The sequence below is a fragment of the Triturus cristatus genome, chromosome 4_1 (genome assembly GCF_964204655.1).
Source record: "Triturus cristatus chromosome 4_1, aTriCri1.1, whole genome shotgun sequence".
NCBI lineage: Eukaryota > Metazoa > Chordata > Amphibia > Caudata > Salamandridae > Triturus > Triturus cristatus.
Genome location: NC_140585.1, coordinates 77069846 through 77090785, shown reverse-complemented (window position 1 = coordinate 77090785; position 20940 = coordinate 77069846). Strand labels below are relative to the sequence as shown.

Below are 20940 nucleotides of genomic sequence, written 5' to 3'. Positions count from 1 at the left end.
AGTCTCCTGGAAGAAACACAGTTCAAACCCGTTAATAAAGTCGGCCCACGATTGTAACATCAACTTACTCCCCAATCCTGCAACGTTCCAAGATACAAAGCTTTCCATAGCAGGGCTATCACTACCCATTATATCAGAAATGGGCAATCCCATGGGACTCAATTGTCCATCATCCTCATCTCCCAAATTGTGAGCATTGTCCACAGTATTCTGTTCCATTAACACCTCACCACTCATGTTTTGCATTAAATCCCCGGTAATTTCCTCTACAGATGCAACATTTTCATCGCCTTCTATTACCTTCAACACAGCATCAGTAGTCATTTCCGGGGTTTCGGGGACCCAAATTGGCTTCTGGTGTGGAAGGCATCCCCTTATGTTAAGCTTTGGTCAATATCCCCAGTTCAAACATTCAGTGCCTTCCAGACTATTATAATTTGAACCAATATTTTGGGGTTGCCATTGCAGTAGGGTAGAGGGTGAGGGTGCAATCATTACCAACGGAGGATTGGTGGAACTATTTAGATTCATGGGCCCACCTTTTAGTAAGCATGTTTGTCTTGGGTAGAAAAAAGAAAGATCCACGATACCAATTCCACCACTACTTATACCCCAGCCCTGCCTTGTAATCCAACCAGCCACCCTGGGGTCTTGAAAATTGATGATAATACAGTCACCCCCCAAGTTTTTACTGGTGTACCCAATCCAATCGATCCTCCTTACCCCTATTATCAACCCGTCCAGCCCCCCCGGGAGTGGTCTATTTTCCTTCAACCAGTGCATTACTTTATTTTTGAGCATCTGGAAGTTTTCTCCTTGACCGACTAAAAGAGGTGGAACATTAGTGAGAACCGCCACGAAAGGGTGGGAATCCGGGGTAAGATTCACAGGAGGAATCTTTCGGGGTTGTTTCTCCAAATAAGTCGGTGGTGGTCTATTAACCGGGGCACTAGGACAAGGGTTAGGGATATTTGATTTTTGCTGAGGGTTTGAGGATAAAGCTTTAGTTGTCCTGGGGCCATTAAGGCCCTCTGCTCCAATATTTATGTTGGGATTGGAAATACTTGGCATTGGCCGATGGTTACTTGCAACAGTGTTGCTGTTTTGTAGGCCCGTCTTATTCTTGTCCTTTACCATAGGGTGTTGGACCTTAGATGCTTTTTCCCTTGCACTAGTGCTCGGACAGACCTGCTCTGATGAAATAAGCGGTTGACTTGGTCCCTTTGCCTGGGTCTTACTTATAGTGCAGCCTGCTTGGGGGAGTGTTACAACAACAGGCAGATTTTGTGCTTTTTCTGAAATTTCCTCAGCCCTACTAGACTCAGTTATCTTAGGCTGTAATTTAATTAGTGACTTAGTATGGAAAAAATTATCCAAGGTGGCCTGCTCAAAGTGGTCTAATCGATCCATTAGCTTATTTACTTTGGCCTCAATGGGTGTCAGAAGCAACCTTAGTAATTTCTCCAGCTCAGGTATCAATGAGTCTATTGGAGGAATGTTCGCAGCCAACCCGTTCCCCTGGGGATCACTAAATAGTGGATTAGAACTCTCTATAACTACATTGTCCCCCTCATTTAGTAAGTCGCCACTTCCACTTACCCCACTGTGTGCCTTTTGTGTAAATAAAGGGTTTTTTACCACTTTTCTTACCTTGTTAGGGGGTTTGGAAGGATGGAGTTACCTTGGGGCAGTAATCCTTTTCCTTTTTACACATGGTTTTAGGCCTGACATACTAGTTTTAATTATGGTTTTCACTGTAGATGAATGAACAATGGGGTCTAAAGGTAAAGATGTGGACAGAGTGGCATTGTCCAATCTTTGTAGTGGGCCGTCCTCAATCTCCAAAGTAGAGGGAGAAGTGTTTTGAATTTCAATCACCCCAGGCAAAGTTATAGAGGACAGAGGGGTTACCAATGCCGGATAGGCTTGCGGCAACCTTTTTTCCATAGAGCTTTTAAGAAGCTCAATGGACAGCCTACGGTCTGCACGTTTCTCCGCCAGTGAGATCTCTTTGTCTATATCTTGATTGGAACGATTGAAAAAGAATTTGTCCAAGGGGCCTAGAATGGTCGTACCACCCTCAGAATGGGGAGGTGGTAAGCTGGTAGTATTTAACATGTGAGACATTATTGGTAGGTTTTACGAGTACATAAACACAGTGGGGCACACAATATAATGGATCAATGGAGTCCCGAGAACAACGAATTACAAGAAACAGATCTCGAGTCCTACTCGTCAGTGGGGTGGCCCAGCCCGGCCTCCTTTGGCCCCTGACGGCCACAGACGGTCCCGCCCTTGTCCCGGGCTTCTCCCGGCGCCCTCCCGCGCGCTCCCGCGCAGCGGAAGAGCAGAGCCCGTAATATATGCACGAATAGGTGAGAAGGGGGGAGGGGTCGGGGAGAGCGGCCCAGGTGTAGCAAGTCAGGCAGGCAGGCGGGCGCTCCTGGGATATGTAGTCCCAGTGCAGCGCGCGCGCTCGCTCGCAGCCCCTACCAATATCCTTCCCTCAGCATCCCCCTGTAAACAATGGCAGGCAGCACTCCAAGCGCAGCGGGACCCGCGGAGCGGGTTCCGCAAGAAGTGGGTTGATGGCTGATGGCAAACTCCAAGCTCCCAACTCCAACCAGGTCACAGCAAAAATGCAGAAAGGCGTCCCACTTGCCAGATCCAAAGAACAGCTGATAAATGCTCGGTGAGAGGGGGGAGGGGTCGGGGAGAGCGGCCCAGGTGTAGCAAGTCAGGCAGGCAGGCGGGCGCTCCTGGGATATGTAGTCCCAGTGCAGCGCGCGCGCTCGCTCGCAGCCCCTACCAATATCCTTCCCTCAGCATCCCCCTGTAAACAATGGCAGGCAGCACTCCAAGCGCAGCGGGACCCGCGGAGCGGGTTCCGCAAGAAGTGGGTTGATGGCTGATGGCAAACTCCAAGCTCCCAACTCCAACCAGGTCACAGCAAAAATGCAGAAAGGCGTCCCACTTGCCAGATCCAAAGAACAGCTGATAAATGCTCGGTGAGAGGGGGGAGGGGTCGGGGAGAGCGGCCCAGGTGTAGCAAGTCAGGCAGGCAGGCGGGCGCTCCTGGGATATGTAGTCCCAGTGCAGCGCGCGCGCTCGCTCGCAGCCCCTACCAATATCCTTCCCTCAGCATCCCCCTGTAAACAATGGCAGGCAGCACTCCAAGCGCAGCGGGACCCGCGGAGCGGGTTCCGCAAGAAGTGGGTTGATGGCTGATGGCAAACTCCAAGCTCCCAACTCCAACCAGGTCACAGCAAAAATGCAGAAAGGCGTCCCACTTGCCAGATCCAAAGAACAGCTGATAAATGCTCGGTGAGAGGGGGGAGGGGTCGGGGAGAGCGGCCCAGGTGTAGCAAGTCAGGCAGGCAGGCGGGCGCTCCTGGGATATGTAGTCCCAGTGCAGCGCGCGCGCTCGCTCGCAGCCCCTACCAATATCCTTCCCTCAGCATCCCCCTGTAAACAATGGCAGGCAGCACTCCAAGCGCAGCGGGACCCGCGGAGCGGGTTCCGCAAGAAGTGGGTTGATGGCTGATGGCAAACTCCAAGCTCCCAACTCCAACCAGGTCACAGCAAAAATGCAGAAAGGCGTCCCAGTTAGTGTGAGCACCAAAAAGTAAAACCTCTGTCTTGCTGGAGTTAAGTTTTAAGCAATTAGTAGCAATCCATTCCCCAACCTGACGGAGGTAGGAATGGAATTGTTTCAAAGTGTCAGTGGGGGATCCTGACACTGAGACGATAATCTGCATATCGTCTGCATAGGAAATAGCAGAAAAACCTAAGGACCTGATCAGTTTCGCCAATGGTGCAATATAAATATTAAAAAGAGTGGGGCTCAGGGAGGATCCCTGTGGCACCCCACATGGTAATGTAAAATTGGGTGATCTGAGGTTATCTAAAGCCACAAATTGTTCCCTATCCGACAAGAACGATTCAAGTAGAGTAAGTGTATTCCCTTTGACGCTGATTCCCCTTAGAACTTCCAAGAGTTTCTGATGGTTCACCGTGTCAAACGCCGCTGAGAGGTTAAGCAGCACAAGTGCTGCACTGCCCCCCGAGTCGACGGTGTGCCTAATCATTTCTGAAGATGTAATCAATGCCAGTTCGGTACAGTGATGTTTTCGAAACCCGAATTGAGTATCATCAAAGAAATCATTCCTTTCAATATATTCTGATAGGATATTATTCATGGCTTTCTCCGCCATTTTCGCTGGTAGCGGAAGTCTGGAGATCGGGCGGTAGTTCTTAGGATCAGTATCATCAAGATTTGTTTTTTTTAAAAGGGGGAGCACGGAGGCCAGCTTCCAGCTGGTGGAGAATGTGCCAGAGGAGAATATTTGATAAAAAATAGGCATCAAGTGAGAAGCAAAAAACTCAGGTAAAACATGAAAGATTTTTGGAGGGCATAGGTCCGGTGGAGAACCTGATTTGGTGGATCTTAGCAAGTTTATTGTTGCGTCCGTTGTCAGTGGCGGAAAAGTAGATAATTCAGGAGGATCGCTACAATCAGCGCGGGTGCCTGGCACGATACCGGCAGTCCCAAGTCTGGCTGAAGCCACTGAAAAGGCAGCTATTTCTTGAACCGTGGGTTTGGCGAAACTGTCGTAAACCTCCTTAACATTATCTTGGAAAACCGTAGCCACCATGTCGCAGAATGCCTGGGTTTTGGGTGAATCAGCAACCTCGGTGCATTTGGCTAATCGTTTTACTGTCAAGAAAAGTTGCTTTGACACATTCTTTGCTGTCAGTAGGGCCGTAGTGAAATAGCTAGTTTTTTCATTACTAATGAGTTTTTCGTACTCAAGTAAGGCTAATTTATAGTTAGCTTTATTCTCCGGATCGAGTAACAGTCTCCACCTCCTTTCCAGACGACGACATTTTTGTTTTTGTGTCCTAAGCTGTTCAGTATACCAAGGTTCAGTAGGTCTGGGCCTATGGCTAGAGATGCATTTAGCTGGTAGACTTTGGTCTATTGATTTTCTCAGCCAGCCCTCAAATGCAGCCACAGCTTCATTTGAGTCTTCCAAGGGTAGTGGGGCGTTTTGGCCTAAAGCAGATTGAAGCACGCCCACATCCAACGTATTCCAGGGTCGGACCATTTTCTGGTGCCTGTTTATTGAATTCTTTGTCTGGGGATTTTGTACCGGAAATGAGAACATAACAGCTTTATGGTCCGACCACACAATTGGCATTGGCATTGGCATTGGTGGAAGGCATTCTAGATGGTTATTATTAGAAAATATTCCATCCAATAAATGACCCCCAGAGTGTGTGCTACCAGACACCAGCTGGGTAAGGCCCATGCTGTTTGCTATGTCAATAAAATGTACAGCATCGCTATTCAATGGATCCTCCAAATGGACATTAAAAGCACCCAGGAGCGTGAAGTCCGGTGACTGGGATATGACATCCAGAGAAGTACTAATAACCTTCAAAAAGTTGGCCCAAGGGCCTGGTGGCCGGTACATTAAAACAGGCCATTGAAAGTGTAATGATTGCCTATCATTAATTTAAAAAGTAAGGACTCCAAATAGGGACCATTATGTTGGGAGGTAAAGACACCTTCCCAAATACTAGGGAACAGGATGGCCAGTCCTCCTCCTCTTTTGCCCACTCGGTCTTGCCTAAATAATGTAAGCCCTAAAGGAACCACCATCGCTAAATCAGGATCGGCTGAGGCGTCTCCCCAGGTTTCAGTAATAAATGCTACGTTAATGCCATGCGTTTCAATAAGCAAAGCGAACTCAGACGCATGTTTGCATAATGACCGTTCATTAATAAGGCATCCTAACATGCACATCCCAGTGGATAATTGCTTCCGGTTTGCTGATAACTGGGGAGATTCTGGAATATGAATGAATGAATTGTTTGGTGTGGAGTAGAACTGAATGGAGTGTAACAGACTTGTGTGGATTGAATTAGTGTGACATGGGGTTGGAATTGTGTGGTGTGGAGTGGAGTGGAATTGTGTGGAGTGGAGTAGAACTGACTGTGTGATGAAGAGTGCAGTGGAGTAGAATTGTGCGATGTGGAACTCTGTGGTGTGAAATTCTGTGAGTTGAGTTGAGTTAAATTGTGTGACATACACTTGAGTGGAACTGTGGCATGGACTTGAATTGTGTGGTGAGTAGTGAAATTGTGTGGCGTGGAATGGCATGGAACTGTGTGGAGTGAAATTGTGTGGAATGGAGTAGTATTGTGTGGAATGGCATTGTATGGCGTAGAATTGCGTGGCGTAGAGTGGAAGTGTGTGGCATGGAGTGGAATTGTGTGGGAAGTGGAGTGGAATTCTGTGGACTCTAATCGAGTCAAGGTGAACTGTCTGGTGTGGAGAAGAGTGGAACTAGGTGCCATGGAGTGGTATTGTGTGAGTGGAAAGGGATTATATGGAGCGGAATAGTGTGGAGTGAAATTGTGTAAAGTGGAGTGGAATTGTATGGTGTGGAGTGGAGTGGAATTGTGTTGCATGGAGTGAAGTTGAATTGTGTGTTGTGTAACAGAGTGGAATTGTGTGGCATTGAGTGGGATTATGTGGGTTGGATTGGAGTGTAATTATGTAGTGTGGCGTGGAAATGTGTAGCCATGAATTATATGGCATGGAGTGAAATTGTTTGGACTAGAGTGGAACTGTGGTGTGGAATTGTGTGGTGTGGAATGCTGTGGCATGGAATTGTGTGGGTGAAGTAGAATTGTATTGAGTGGAGTACAGTTGTTTGGAATGGTATTGTGTGGCGTGGAGTGGAGTTGTGTGGACTGGTGTGGAATTGTGTGGAGTGGTGAAGAATTATGTGGAGTGGGGTGGAGTGGAATTCTGAGGAGTAGAGTGGGATTGTGTGGAGCGGAGATATTATGAGGCTTGGCGTGCACTAGAATTTTGTGGTGGGGAGTGAAATTGCATGGAGTGGAAGTGTGTGGATTTGAGTGGGATTGTGTTGCAAGGAGTGGAATTGCGTGGCATGAACTGTGTGTTGTGGAGTGAAATTGTGCAGCTTGGAATTGTGTTGTGTGGAGTGGAATTGAGTAGCATGGAGTGAAATTGTGTGGAATGGAGTGGAGTGGAATTGTGTGTCATAAAGTGCAATTGCATGGAGAGTAGTCGAATTGAGTGGAATGTCGTGGAGTGGAATTGTGTGGTGTGGAGTGGAATTGTGTGACATAGAGTAGAGTGGAAATGTGTGAAGTGGAGTGGAATTGTGTGGCATAGAATTGTGTAACGAGGAGTGAAATTGTGTAGCATGGAATTGTGTAGCATGGAGTTGAGTGAAATTTTGTGGCGTGGAATTGTGTGTGGTGGAGGGCAATTGTGTAGCATGAAGTGGAGTAGAATTGTGTGAAGTGGAATAGTCTGTCACGGTGTGGAGTGGAAATGTGTGGAGTGGTACTGTGTCACATGGACTGGAGGGAATGTGTAGCATGGCATGGAGTGTCATTGTATGGCATGGTGTGGCGTGAAGTGGAATTGTGTGGTATGGAAAGTTGGCCGAGTTGCCACTGGATTACCCTATATCTCTTTAAAGTCTCATGCTACATAAATACAATTAGATTCCAATACGTTACCAATTATCTCCAACTACGATCCATGTCCAATGCAGGAGTTTGTTAGTATGAGTAGAGCATAGGTTTCTTTCATTGAAGGTGCTGGTAACCTCAATTGGGGCATTTTAGGATTTTTATTACTACTTCAGTGGTGCTTACGCAGCATGTCTCTGATGTTTCCAGCTGTGTATCCCCTCTTGCCTCTTATAATTTAGGTTTGGACCTGTCCCCCAGCTCACCTAGCTGGTTGTGTCCAGCCCATCTACACATCCTTCCTTGTGTCCATCAGTCAGGGGAGAGAATATAGGGGAAGGAAGGAAGGTATCGACCCCAAGCTCTCTAGTCAGGCCAGCCACCATTTCACATAGATATCATAGGCAGCTCCTTTGTCTCCTCTCACATCATAGAAGATCTGGCTCTGCGTATCAGCGCCTTGGTGCCCACAAACATAAACACCTATTCAAGTGCCTAGATTCCCTCTCGGGTGATTAGTGCGCTATACAAATCCATATAACATAATATAACATCCCAAAGTGGTCTCTCGATTACTTCTGCTGCCTTAAAGCATCATCCCTACGGCCTCTGTGCATTGCTCCATCCCTGTGGGCCACCATGTTCTAGTGACGCGAGACATATTCCCCAGTCTTTCATTATGTCTCTTTTTGCTGCTATCATTCATAATGAGTGCGCAGTTTGTTTGTTTGTTTGTTTGTTTGTTTGTTTGTTTTGTTGTTTGTTTGTTTGTTTGTTTGTTTGTTTGTTTGTTTGGTTAGTTCCACATGGCTCAGGGTTCTGGCCATCACACGTTGTGGTCTCGCGGGCACTCAGGCACCCAGTGTATCTTACCGGTATAATTTTACAGGCCCAAAGGTTGTGAATGACAATTTCCTCTTCAGGACCTCATTCAGCACACTCTCCACTGGCCATCTGCCCCATTTGCTGAAGCCTCCCCCTATGATAGTCCGCCCTCTGGGGGATGTTCATTTGCATCAGCCTGAGATGTCCTCTGATTGGCCTTCGCTCGGGTGACTCAGCGCTTCCTCCCATCCTCATCCTTACCACATTCCCATGTCCACTTCCCATCCTTCTTTCAGTCTATGCAGGCACTGAGGGCATTAATAGTGAGCACCTGTATATCCCTGACACTGTGCCTGCTCTCCCTCCAGCATCTGTAGTCATGTGCTCACGCCTCGGGTATGTCTGCACAGTCATTCCTGCTATCCAGAGTGGTGTCTGTAAAGATATATATCAATCTGTATATCTAGATAGATCGATAGATAGATCGATAGATAGATAGATCGATAGATAGATAGATAGATAGATAGATAGATAGATAGATAGATAGATAGATAGATAGATAGATAGATAGATAGATAGATAGATAGATAGATAGATAGATAGATAGATAGATAGATAGATAGATAGATAGATAGATAGATAGATAGATAGATAGATAGATTGATTTGTTCCAACTTGCTAAGTATTTTGGGCTAAAAAGGCAGGATGAGCAGAGGATATCACATTTTACATGCGGCCACTTATCGGTTATGTAAATTATTGTGATAAGGAGAGGGCAAGGCCCCACATATTATATGGCATGAAGTGCCACGATGTGCCATATTATTTTACATTATGAAGGATATTGCAAGCTACCCTAGAGTTCTGTGACAGATAAAGGCGCTCGCCCTGCGGCCACGTGCCTCAAAGTGTTCACAGAAATCTTTGGTGACTTGCAGTATCCTTATAATGCACAGAAGGGTGTACTTTATCTCACATAATATTGGTTGTATTGTTATGCTACAATAAGAGGCAGATTGAGCAGGGGTGTAACCCAGCCCCTCTAGCTCCTGCGGCACAGGCGGTGGGGGCAACCCTCCAGGAGCCCCTCAACCATTCAAAGGGAAACCCATTCAACCCAAGGCTATTGAATATCTGTGAGCTATGGAAGACTCGGGTCCCTCTCCACATATTGCGGTGGGGCCCCATCATTTTGTGTTCTGCCTCTGAGATCGAGATAAATAGGTGGCAGGGTGGACCGTCCCTGGGTGGGGTTAGCTGATTCTAGACTCAGGACAGCATCATGCTGCACAAGGCACACAGGCGGGAACATCAGTTTGGGATCCGAGAACTGCTAAAGTAGATGGCAGGTGGCAGGTTGGTGGTGCATGTAGGGTTGAAGTTTGGAGACACTTAGTTACAGATACTTTGTGAATTTTAAGGTTTCTGTTGTGGGATTTACTGTAATCATGATTGTGAACACTTGTTTAAAGCCTGTTGTAGCAACACCACTTTCCTATTTCCCTTTCCCCATGGAGATTCGCCAGGAAAAAGCCAGAAAAATGTGCAGTGGGAAAAGTGCTGAAACATGGGCCTAAACTTTGGGAATAGTGTGCAACTACTGATGTGGGAAAACCACACCATTAGGAATGAAGGCCTGAAGGCTGGTTTACAGTTTGGTGGTAATGCAAAGTCCTCAAATTTCTGAACAAAATGCTGGTGGTTCTTCCAGTTATGCAAATTGAGCTGGTAGATTTTCATGTGGATTTATCCAATCTTCTGGAAACTGGAAGATATTCCATTACTGCCACATTGTAAATTAAACGCTGATGACATAAAGGCACCTTTCCAGGTGCTACAAAAGCATCACCTGTTATCTTAGATTAGTTGCTTATAAGACATCTCTTTCCCAGATCTGGCAGCACCACCACTGTCACCAGATCCGCAGGATTCAATGGACGGGCAGTCACAAGCCACAAGTGTGTGGCTCCCCTTGGGTAAGAGTGCTACACAAATCCAGACACATACATGTTAGGTAAGATGTTTCAGAATGGAGCGCATGCTCAGTAGGACTGCTCACCTTCTGTCGGAGGATCCCTGGCCAATGAATCCATATCTGTCTGTCTTGCGGTATGGCGCGGCTCCGTCGTACTCTGAGTCGGACCCCACCGAGCTACAGTCGTCGCGCAGGTCTAGAGAGGAGCCGAAGGTATCTGACATCCCATCAATAGTGCTGGTCAGGCTCACGGCATCTGGCATGGCAGCCATAGCGAAGGTTTGGAAGACACCATGAGAATCCGTCCCTGAAACAGGAGAAATTATCAGGTGAGGACTGTGATCACACCAAGTGACTGGAAGGTCAACCACAGGCAGCAGGAACCCAAAGTACTGCTTTTACAGAAACATTTGCTGGCAGAAAGAGGGAATGCTGTTCTTACCCTCCCTGCTGGTGGGAAGGGGAAGTGCTTCACTTTGAGTAATCCCTGCCAGTCAGTGCTGGAAGCGCTGCTCTTACAGGAGCACCTGCTTGTCAATGCTGCTCTTACAAGTGGACTTGCTAGAATAAGCCAGTGCTACTGCTGCCACAGTGATACCTGCTGGTGGAAAGAGGAAGTGCTGCTGTTTGAGTGACATCTGCTGGTTGGTGCTGACAGTGCTGGTTTTCCAGTTTACAGGGCTGGCAGGAGCAGGAAGTGCTGTTGCTACAGTGGTGGGCACTGACTTTGATGCTCTTACAAGTATACTGACTGTCCTGTGCTGGGAGTGCTACTGCTACAGTGACACCTGCTGACGAGAGCCATCAGGGGCAGCAGCCGAACTGGGCCAAGGGTTCTGGTTTTATAGCGACAAATGCTATTTCAGGAGCAGGAGTGTTACTCTTATAATGACACATGTTGGTCTGGATCGAGAGTGCTGCACTTACAGTAATACCTGCTGGTTGGTGTTTGGAAGGGGGCTCTTTCGATGACCCCTCCTGGTCAGTATTGGGAGTGCTGCTCTTTCACTGACACCTGTTGGTGGGAAAAGGGAGTGCTGCTCTACGATTAGTTCCTACTGGTCAGGGCTGAGAGTGTTTCTCTTACAGTGATCCCTGCTGGTGGGAAGAGGCAGTGCCGCTCTTTGAGGAATACCTGCGGGTCAGTCCTGAGAGTTCTGTTCATACAGTGACCCCTGCTGGTGGGAAGAGGTAGTGCTGCTCTTTGAGTAAACCCTGCCGGTCAGTGCTGAGAGAGCTGCTCTTACAGTGACCCCCTGGTGGTGGGAAGAGGCAGTGCTGCTCTTACAGTGACCCCAACTGGTAGGAAGAATGGAGGGCTAGTCTTTGAGTAATCGCTGCCGGTCAGTGCTGGAAGTAATTCATGTGGGTAAATGTTGTGAATGCGGTTATAACAGTGACACTTGCTGATGGGAAGAGTGAGTTCTGTTCTTAGACTTATCCCTGCTGGTCAGTTTAAGGAGTGCTGCTCTTACAGTGACACCTGCTAATGACTTTAACAATTGTTACAGTAGTGACCACATTAAACACAATCTCAAGAGTGACCACATCTTCCTGGACAAGTAGTGATCACCCAGATGTACATTACAATATAATTTTACTGGCAGCCGCCACTGGGTAGTTATAGCTAGGATTGTGTTTCCATAGGAAATACATTTTTTTGTGTTGCTAATAACTTTGACCCCGCTTGATCAATCTGCATTAAACTTTACAAAAAAGTGCTACTTTTTACTATATATATCCTCTGTGGAGCCAATCTGTTGGATTCTCTGCAGAGCTGACAGATCTCAAACTGAAATATAATTGGCTATCCCCACCTCAACCAGTAATTGGTGGCAATCATCTTAGGACTCTGGATTCGGTCTTGAGTCCTAACAAAATATTTTTTTAAAAAGACATGCGGGGGCAGTGTAGGGATGCCCTGACCCCCTAGCCCTGGTGGTGCGGCCCAAGAGGAACCTGCCTGGGGCTACAAACATTTTTAAAAAAGAATTTTGCCACAAATTCACAGACGATCCGCAGATCTGTGGCAATTTTTTTTAAATTGCAGGCTCCTGTTCTTCTTTTCAAAAGCCCCCAGGGTGGGCCAGGGCCCGGGGGGGGGCAACGCATCTTAAGGGGAGGGAAGTGCATCACCCCCCTAAGTATTTTTCCGCACTGAGGACCCCATCCCCAGGGTCCAAAGTATCTTTTAAGGAGAGGCTGCACGCGGTCCCCCTCCCCAGGCCATATTCAGCCCAGGAAACTCCATCCCCTAGGGTCCAATGTATATTTTAAGGGGAGTGGGCAGCAAGGCCCCCTCCCTGCCTTTGAAAGGTCAGTTACTGAATTAAAAGGGAGAGGGGGCAGCATGGCCCCACTCCATGAGTCATTAATGGCCCCTGGATCCAGCTCACTTGCTGTGTCCTGGGAAGCCCACCCGGTGACTTAGCAGTTTCCCTGCCCACACCAGCAAGGGCAGGGAAACTTGTGTTTGCTCTCATCTGATTGGAGTTTCGCTAAAACTCTCACCAAACGGGAGCACATACAAAGTGGATGGAAGCTTTAAAAATGCTCCCACCGGCTGGGAGCAGATTTGCTCCCTGGGCTCTACTCGTAGCCCACAATGTGTATATGGTAGGTGCCATGGGTGGGCACCAAGGCACCCACCTTGAAATAATGTGGGCTCCAGTGGATGGGGTCCCTGGTGCCATAATAGGCTTGGACAGAAGGACTGCGTGGCCCTACTCCCCTTTTAAAGACATATGGCCCTGGGGAATAGTTTCCCCAGAGACTGATGAGGCTCGGAGAGGGGCGTTTGACCATGCACGGGAGGGTTGTTGGATTTACTTATAGTAATAAAACATTACTTTAAATTGACTAAGAAAAACTAATGTTAATGTAACATTATAGTTGGGTGAAATGTACAGTAACAATGTAAGGTTTTAAACTCTAAAAACAACAGAAATTCACCACTTATAGTTATAGTTATCTCAAGTAACTATAACTCGTACCTAAGGTAACTATAACTCATGCCCTTGTCATGCACTGCTCATTACCCCACATATTACATCACTCATGACATCTTCTATGACATCATTGATAATATCACTGCAACATTTGCAATTAAATTATTGATGAGGAAACTGAGCATGGTGGGGGTGCCAGTTACGGTTACCTTAGGGCATGAGTTATAGTTACTTGAGATAACCATAACTATAAATAATGTATATATATATATCAGCAGCATATGGCACCATCTCTCATGCAGTCCTAATCAAAAGACTGCAAGGGATTGGTGTCAGTGGAAAAGCCTTGGGTCGACTGAAGATTTTTTTGACCGATCGCTCTCATGCGGTGCAGTTAGAGTCCTTTGTCTCCTGAACCGTATCCTTGGACAGGGGAGTGCCACAGGGATCTGCATAAGTCCCACTCGCTTTAACATCTACGAGGCTCCACTGGCAGAAGTGATCAAATCAAATGGTTGTGAGGTCCTCTCTTATGCAGATGACACTCAGTTTGTCACCACAAAAGGACCAAATCTGGAGTCCACTGAAGTAAGATTCCAAGACTGCATGGATAATATTGCCAAGTGGATGCAGCAGAATTGTCTGCAACTTAACACAAGCAAAACGGAGCTTGTACTGTTTGGGAAGCCCCACTCAATATGGTCTTATGACTGGTGGCCTCCTAGGTTAGGCATAGCCCCAACTGCGAACGGAGTGGTGAGAAACCTGGAAATCATGGTGGATGAGGACCTTTCCATTAAAGAACATGTGAACTACATCACGGACTCATGTTTTTGAATTATGCGCCCTCACAGAAAAGTATTTCAGTGGCTACCGCTCTTATCAGGAAAATCTCTAGTCCAGGCCCTTATAATTAGTCACCTGGACTATGGGAATGTGCTAATGGCTTCTATGAATGAAAGACAGTTTGCAAAACTTCAAGGGGCTCCAAAATACAGCGGCACGGTTAGTATGTCACCTTCCACCTCAGTCGCCCTCAGAACCCATTCTTGGAAGCCTCCACTGTCTGCCCATAAAAAGCAATCATGGTTTAAACTTCCTTGTTTGGTCCACAGATCCCTCTATGGGAATGGATCACATATCTACAGAAAAAACTCAAATGGTATGCCCCCACTAGGAGCCTTAGGTCCTGCAGCAAACTTTTGTTACATCCTTGCAGCATCCGTACTGCCAGGAATGGGGTCAGATCCTTCTCATACCTAGCTCCTCAATACTGGAACCAGCTAACAATACATCTTTGCGTCAACACTGACTATAGACATTTTTAAAAAGCTATTAAAACATGGATGTTTTAGCCACGCAATTCAGTTTATAACTTAGAAGACCCTAATCTGAAGCTCCCAGCCTGTGGATATGTAGCAGCGTCTTGAGACCCTGTCAGGGTGATTTGTTGCGCTTAATGAGTAACAATAACATAACATTACATATATATAATTATATATTTATGTGTATGTATATATATATATATGTATATATATATATATATATATATATATATCTATATATATATTATCTACTGGCGGTCGCCAGTAGATAGTTATAGTTAGGACCGTGTTTCCATAGGAAATCCGCAACCTTCTATTTTGAATAACTTTGGCGCCGATTGACGAATCCTCGCGAAATTCTCAAAATAGGTGGGGCGCTCCGCTCCGCTCCTTCCCTGAAAGTCTCGGGGGGATTCGTCAAGCCGGGGCTGAGAAAAAGGGGGGGTCCCAAAACACGTTTTCCCCATGCATTTTTCCATAGGACCTTTAGTCCGAGCTACAGCCCAAACGGCTGAACAGAATTACTTGAAATTTGGCAGAGAGGTAGCCCTCAGGTCAGGGATGTGCCTTTTGAAGGTCTCGTGTAAATCTGTTCAGTATTTCCTGAGAAAATAGCATTTAAATCAATATATATATCTATAGGCGCGCTCCGAGCGCGTACCGTAAGCTTACCGTACGCGCACGCCGCCGTGCGCGAGCGCGATTCTGATTGGTTGTTAGATCTTAGTAAACATTCGAATTGGTCGAAACCAGGAAGTGTCGGCCGCCATTTTGTCTCTCGCAGTCTGAGGGGGTGAAAAACAAAGGTGGATAACGTGTAAAGGGGGCAGGCTGGACAGTTCCTGACCCCCTAGCCTTGGTCAGGGGGTCCCAGAAGGACCCCCAAGGGCAAAAATGTATTTTAAATTTTTTATGAAAAATCGCGGAGTGCGCGTAGCGTACGCGCACGGTAGAAACGGAAAAATTCTGCGAACTACGTAATGTGGGTGCTCGGTGCGCGAAGCGCACCGAGCGCCCACAGCGCGCGCACGGCGCGCGAAGCGCACCGTGCGCGCACGGTACGCGCACGGTGAAAAACCTTAAAAAAATAAAATAAATACATAACTTAGCATTTAAAAAACCGTACAAATTCACTGAAAAAACCATAGGTTTCACACACGTTATAGTTAGGAATTAGCATTTAAAAAACCTTGCAAATTCACTTAAAAAACCATAGGTTTCACACATGTTATAGTTAGCTGGGCATTTCACTGGTGAAAAACCAATGAAATTCCCCCGTTATAGTTAGTGCAGGCAACTATAACTCACGCGACCGCAATCCTCTGCTGATGACGTCAGATATTACATCACTGATGACATATGTGTTTTTCTGAAAAAAAAATATTTGTAATATATGTATAGCTAAAAATTAATGGAAGACGACATGGGTAAATAAGTGTCTAAATACAGTATTAGCATCAACAGAGGATTGCGGTCGCGTGAGTTATAGTTGCCTGCACTAACTATAACGGGGGAATTTCATTGGTTTTTCACGAGTGAAATGCCCAGCTAACTATAACATGTGTGAAACCTATGGTTTTTTAAGTGAATATATATTTATATATATATATATATATCAAACCCAAGAATGCCCTGCATATAAGCTCGCACTCCAAAGACAGGTAAGTTGCAACAACAACTTAATTTAGTTGTTGTTGTTGCAACTTACCTGTCTTTGGAGTGCGAGCTTATATGCAGGGCATTCTTGGGTTTGATATAATAGCACGGCAGGTCCAGCCGTGGAGCTACCGCACCGCCCGAAAAATGATGGGTCCCCGATTTGGAATTATGCCAGGTCGAATGGGCAATACAGGTATTGAAATGCTATGGAAGCAGGATTTTCAGTCTTTGCCCACTGGAGGGCTTTTCTCTTACAATGCCGTAAGACTACAAATACCGCAATGCTCTGCAAAGACACACCTGAGCTTAATGAGCTATTGTAGTGAAAGTCATGCAGGAGTGCTTTTGAAAACTTCTCACATTGAAAGCGGAATTGCAGCAGGAAAAGCTTTTGGAACTTTAACATTGCCTTTGAAAAAGAGGATGGTGATCTTTGAAACGCGTCAGGCAAATTTTAAAGGAGAACACGGACTGAAACGCCTGCTTCATGTCTAAATAAAGTTGTTGTTGCAACTTACCTGTCTTTGGAGTGCGAGCTTATATGCAGGGCATTCTTGGGTTTGATATATATATATATATATATATATATATATATATATATATATATATATATATATATATATATATATATATATATATATATATATTCCACAACACAGGTTCTCACATTCGCAGAACCTCTCCAACAGAGCGCACTTCTGAGCCATACATGATGTCCAAGCTTAAATTTTAATTTATTTCGGCGTTTCTGCACAAAAGTTAACAAACGCATTTCGGCGTTGCCGCCTTCGTCAGTGTCAACTTGACATTTCAAATTATGTGTTTAAATAAAGATGTGCTATACAATTCATAAACATAGAAAGTGAGTGTGTGTGTCTGAGTGGTTCTGTGAGTGGGTCCGGTTGTCTCAGAGGGGACTGCTCTGTGTGAGTCTCTGAGCATATGAGTGACTAGATGCATACGTCCCTGAGTGGGTCTGTGAGTGGGTTTATAAGTGTCTGAGTTACTCTGTGAGTGGGTGTATGAGTGTCTCAATGTGTCTGTCAGTGAGAGCATACATCTCTGAGAGGGTGAGTGAATGGGTGCATGCATGAGTGTCTGAGTGGGTCTGACTGGGAGGACGAGTGTCTGGGTGGGTCTGTGAGTGGATACATGAGCCTTGAGTGGGTGAGTGAGTGGGTGTGTGACTTTCTGAGTAAATCAGTGAGTGACTGAGACCAAGACTAATGTTTGTAATGACTTTGTATGGCGGCTTAGAATGGGTTCTGCAGACGATTATGTTTTCGGATATTGAGAGAGAAGAAGCAGCTGAAAGCCTGTTTTCAAAAAAGGGAGACACGACTGAAAACAAGAATGGACAAAGTAATAAGAGCATTCCTACAACGCTGAGAAGTTTATATGTGGCATTGGAAAAGGCATATGAAAAAGAGATGTGAAAGTGGTGGGAAGCCACCAGCCTACAAAAGTATCTGGATGTTGGTCGGGTCCCACGTGGACTACGCATTTACACAGTTCGCTCCTATGAGAATCCAGACCCAACACTTTTACAGGAATGGGCTGAGTATACAACGGAGGTCACTAAAGGAATGATACAAATTTTAATTAAATATGCGTGGAGTGATAGAGCTAAATTGCAACAAGACATCAAAGACATTGAGGAAAAAATAAGTGGTGAGAAGGACACGAAAAGAAGTGATGAATTGTGCCAAGCAATGAAAAAACGTCTCATTGACTATGAAGCAACAATCAAATCAAGAAAGCAGACTAAGTTCTTACGGGACGAACGTGACTATGAAAATGGTCGGATTCTAACGTTCGCCAAGAAGTATGATGCCCCCAGAAAAGAATTGAGATCTGGCAGGCAGGAAACACAAATACAACTAAGTACTTCAGAATCAGAGATAGAAGCCTCTGAAGGAGAACAAACATCGAGTGATATTGAGACCAGGGGAAAAAGTCAAACCACAACTTTTTTTCAAGAATACGAGCTAATGAGGGACCTGAGACAGCGACCAGCCCAGCGAACTCATCCACCAGAAGCAAGAGGAGGAAGAGGAGGAAGACGAGGAGGGGCAAAAAAAGTAGAAACGGAACGTTCCACCCCAATCGTAACACGCAGCAAGCGGGGAGGATGATGGAATTAAATGAGAATGAACAAACTGTAATCAATCTGTCAGACAGAGATCTGACAGAAACTTAATTGACAATATTACAGTTGGGTCTTACATTTTGCCCCACTCCAGCATTTGACTATACACAGACACGCATAGATCTGTATAAATTCAATCGGAAGATAAAGCTTATGAAAATACATCTATTACATCCTAAAAAAGGAGTAACTCAAGTGCCAGAAGGAAGAGAGGCTTTTGATCAGCTAACGGGAGCTGATTTACAAGCTATCCTAACACTTCATGAACTAGATGATGATCAGGAAAATCGTGAAACCAATGCTACCCAGAGGTTGGAGGAATGTGGCATTGCACAAAAAGGATGCAAAAGCAATTTAAAAATGAAATCGAGAACAATTCCAAGGACAGCATATGATGCAATTGATGCCTTCCAGGAGGTTGTTATTGATGAACTGAAAAGTTTACAGAAAGAGGGATTCAATGAGAAAAGGAAGAATCTAACCAAAGAACAATGGGAAGCAATTGGAAAAATCAAGGAGGATGAGATGATAATCATTAAACCCTCAGACAAAGAGGGTAACGTGGTGATCCTCAGAAGAACACAATATGAGGATGAAGCGCTGTCTCAACTCAAGAGGAAAGAACACTATATTCCCATTAATAAACAACAATATGTGAAGAGCATATCAGATTTCCATGAACTTATTACGAGATGGAGAGATGAGGGAACATTGGATCAGGAAGATTGGAACATCCAGAACTGGCAACATTTTATCACTTACCTAAAGTGCATAAAAGCAAAGTATGGCCTCCAGGACGACCGATCGTATCATCGAAAAATAGCTTATTGTAAAATACCTCAATATACATTGATCATTTCATCTCTCCTATGGTCAAAGACTTGAATTCATATCTATGTGATACGAAGGATTTTCTACACATCATTGAGGGTACCAGATGGGAACCAGATATGCTGTTAATAACATTGGATATTGTCAGCTTATATACATCCATTGATCACGAGAATGGCCTGCAAGTCATTAGCTTATTTTTAGAGAAGAGACCATTGAAAAATCGCAAGCATAATCAAATGCTTATTGAACTGACCAAGTTTTGTCTTAATAACAAGATTTTCATTTTTTCAGGGCAACTATATTTACAAAAGCAAGGTACCGCGATGGGCACGTGCTTTGCCCCCAGCTACGCGAACTTGTTCGTGGGCTGGTGGGAGAAGCACGTGGCCTGGGCGGGTACCAATGAAAAATGGATGGATAGCATCGCTCTGTGGACACGATACATTGATGATCTTTTCATCTTGTGGCGTGGTCCGCAGAGCGAGGCAGAGAAGTTAATCAGAGCCCTGAACGTAAACGACCATAATTTGCAATTTACCAGTTGCATTAGCAACAAAGAGGTTGTTTACTTAGATCTGAGGGTCTACATTAAAGGAAACAATATAGAAACGGCGCTCTACCGCAGGAAATACTATCCTGCACACAGGGAGCTGTCATCATAGAAGTGTGGTAAACAATATTCCTTTAGGTGAATTCCTTAGGATGAAGCGTAATTGTTCCACCCCCTCAGAATGTGACAAAGCTATAGGGGAGGCTAAACTGAGATTTCAGAAAAGAGGCTATTGTAGGGGCATTTTAGATGAAACTGTAGGAAAATGCAATGACACAATGAGAAGCCAACTGCTCATAGATAAGGAAAAAGCAAAGATAAGAATATCAGGGTCATCACCAATTTCACTGAGAAATCATCAGAAGTGTTTCAAATTCTCAGAAGAAATTGGAAGATACTGAAATCTGACAATGTAGTGGAAAAAACATTACCAGAGAATCCTCTAGTGACATACAGAAGAGGCAGTTCCCTGAAGGATCATTTGGTGAGAAGTCATTATGAGCCGAAAAGGAAGAAAAAAGTACCCATTAAGGGATTTTTTCCCTGTATGAAGTGCAAAGCATGTAAATACAGCCATAAGGTAAACGATTATCTTATACCAGGGAAAAAGGCTAAAACCCCTATCTCAAAACCCCTGAACTGCAACTCAGACTACACGGTCTATTGTTTAGTGTGCCCCTGTAGGAAACAGTATGTGAGAAGTACTATTCATCCCACTAAAAAAAGAGTCCTGGAACATCTTAGGGCGATAAACAACAGGGATCATAACTATCCTGTTGCGCGTCATTTCGAGATGGAACATGACAGCAACAGTAATCTTCTCTCATTCTTCTGCTTGGATCAGGTTGTCAAATCTGAGAGGGGAGGAGATCATGTGAGAAAATTACGCACACTGGAATCTAAGTATATTATTAAGTTGCAAACCAAAATGCCTAGAGGGCTCAACAATGAAGAAGAAATGTGGGTCCATATAGGCTAAATTCGATCTTGAGTAAGAGATATGGGGTGGCATTAATTTATTATCGCCTCATAGTGATAAGGGCTGCTGATCTAATTAGATCAAAACTGTAGATTTGAGGGATGACTTTTTCTTGGTATTTGAATTGCTTACAGTACATAGATTAGCACATTTAGGGCAGTAGGTTCAACTAAAAAAT

The 20940-nt window shown here is 45.3% G+C and overlaps 1 protein-coding gene across 2 annotated transcripts in view; it reads right to left on the bottom strand.

The window, feature by feature from the left end:
• TBC1D10C (TBC1 domain family member 10C) overlaps nucleotides 1-20940 on the bottom strand; it is a 349369-nt gene that overhangs the window by 314730 nt on the left and 13699 nt on the right. For both annotated transcript variants that reach the window (XM_085651636.1, XM_085651637.1), the window contains exon 2: nucleotides 10403-10625. In XM_085651636.1, coding sequence (XP_085507762.1) covers nucleotides 10403-10590 — 188 coding nt within the window. In that variant the 5' untranslated portion in view covers nucleotides 10591-10625. The remainder of the gene's footprint in view (nucleotides 1-10402; nucleotides 10626-20940) is intronic.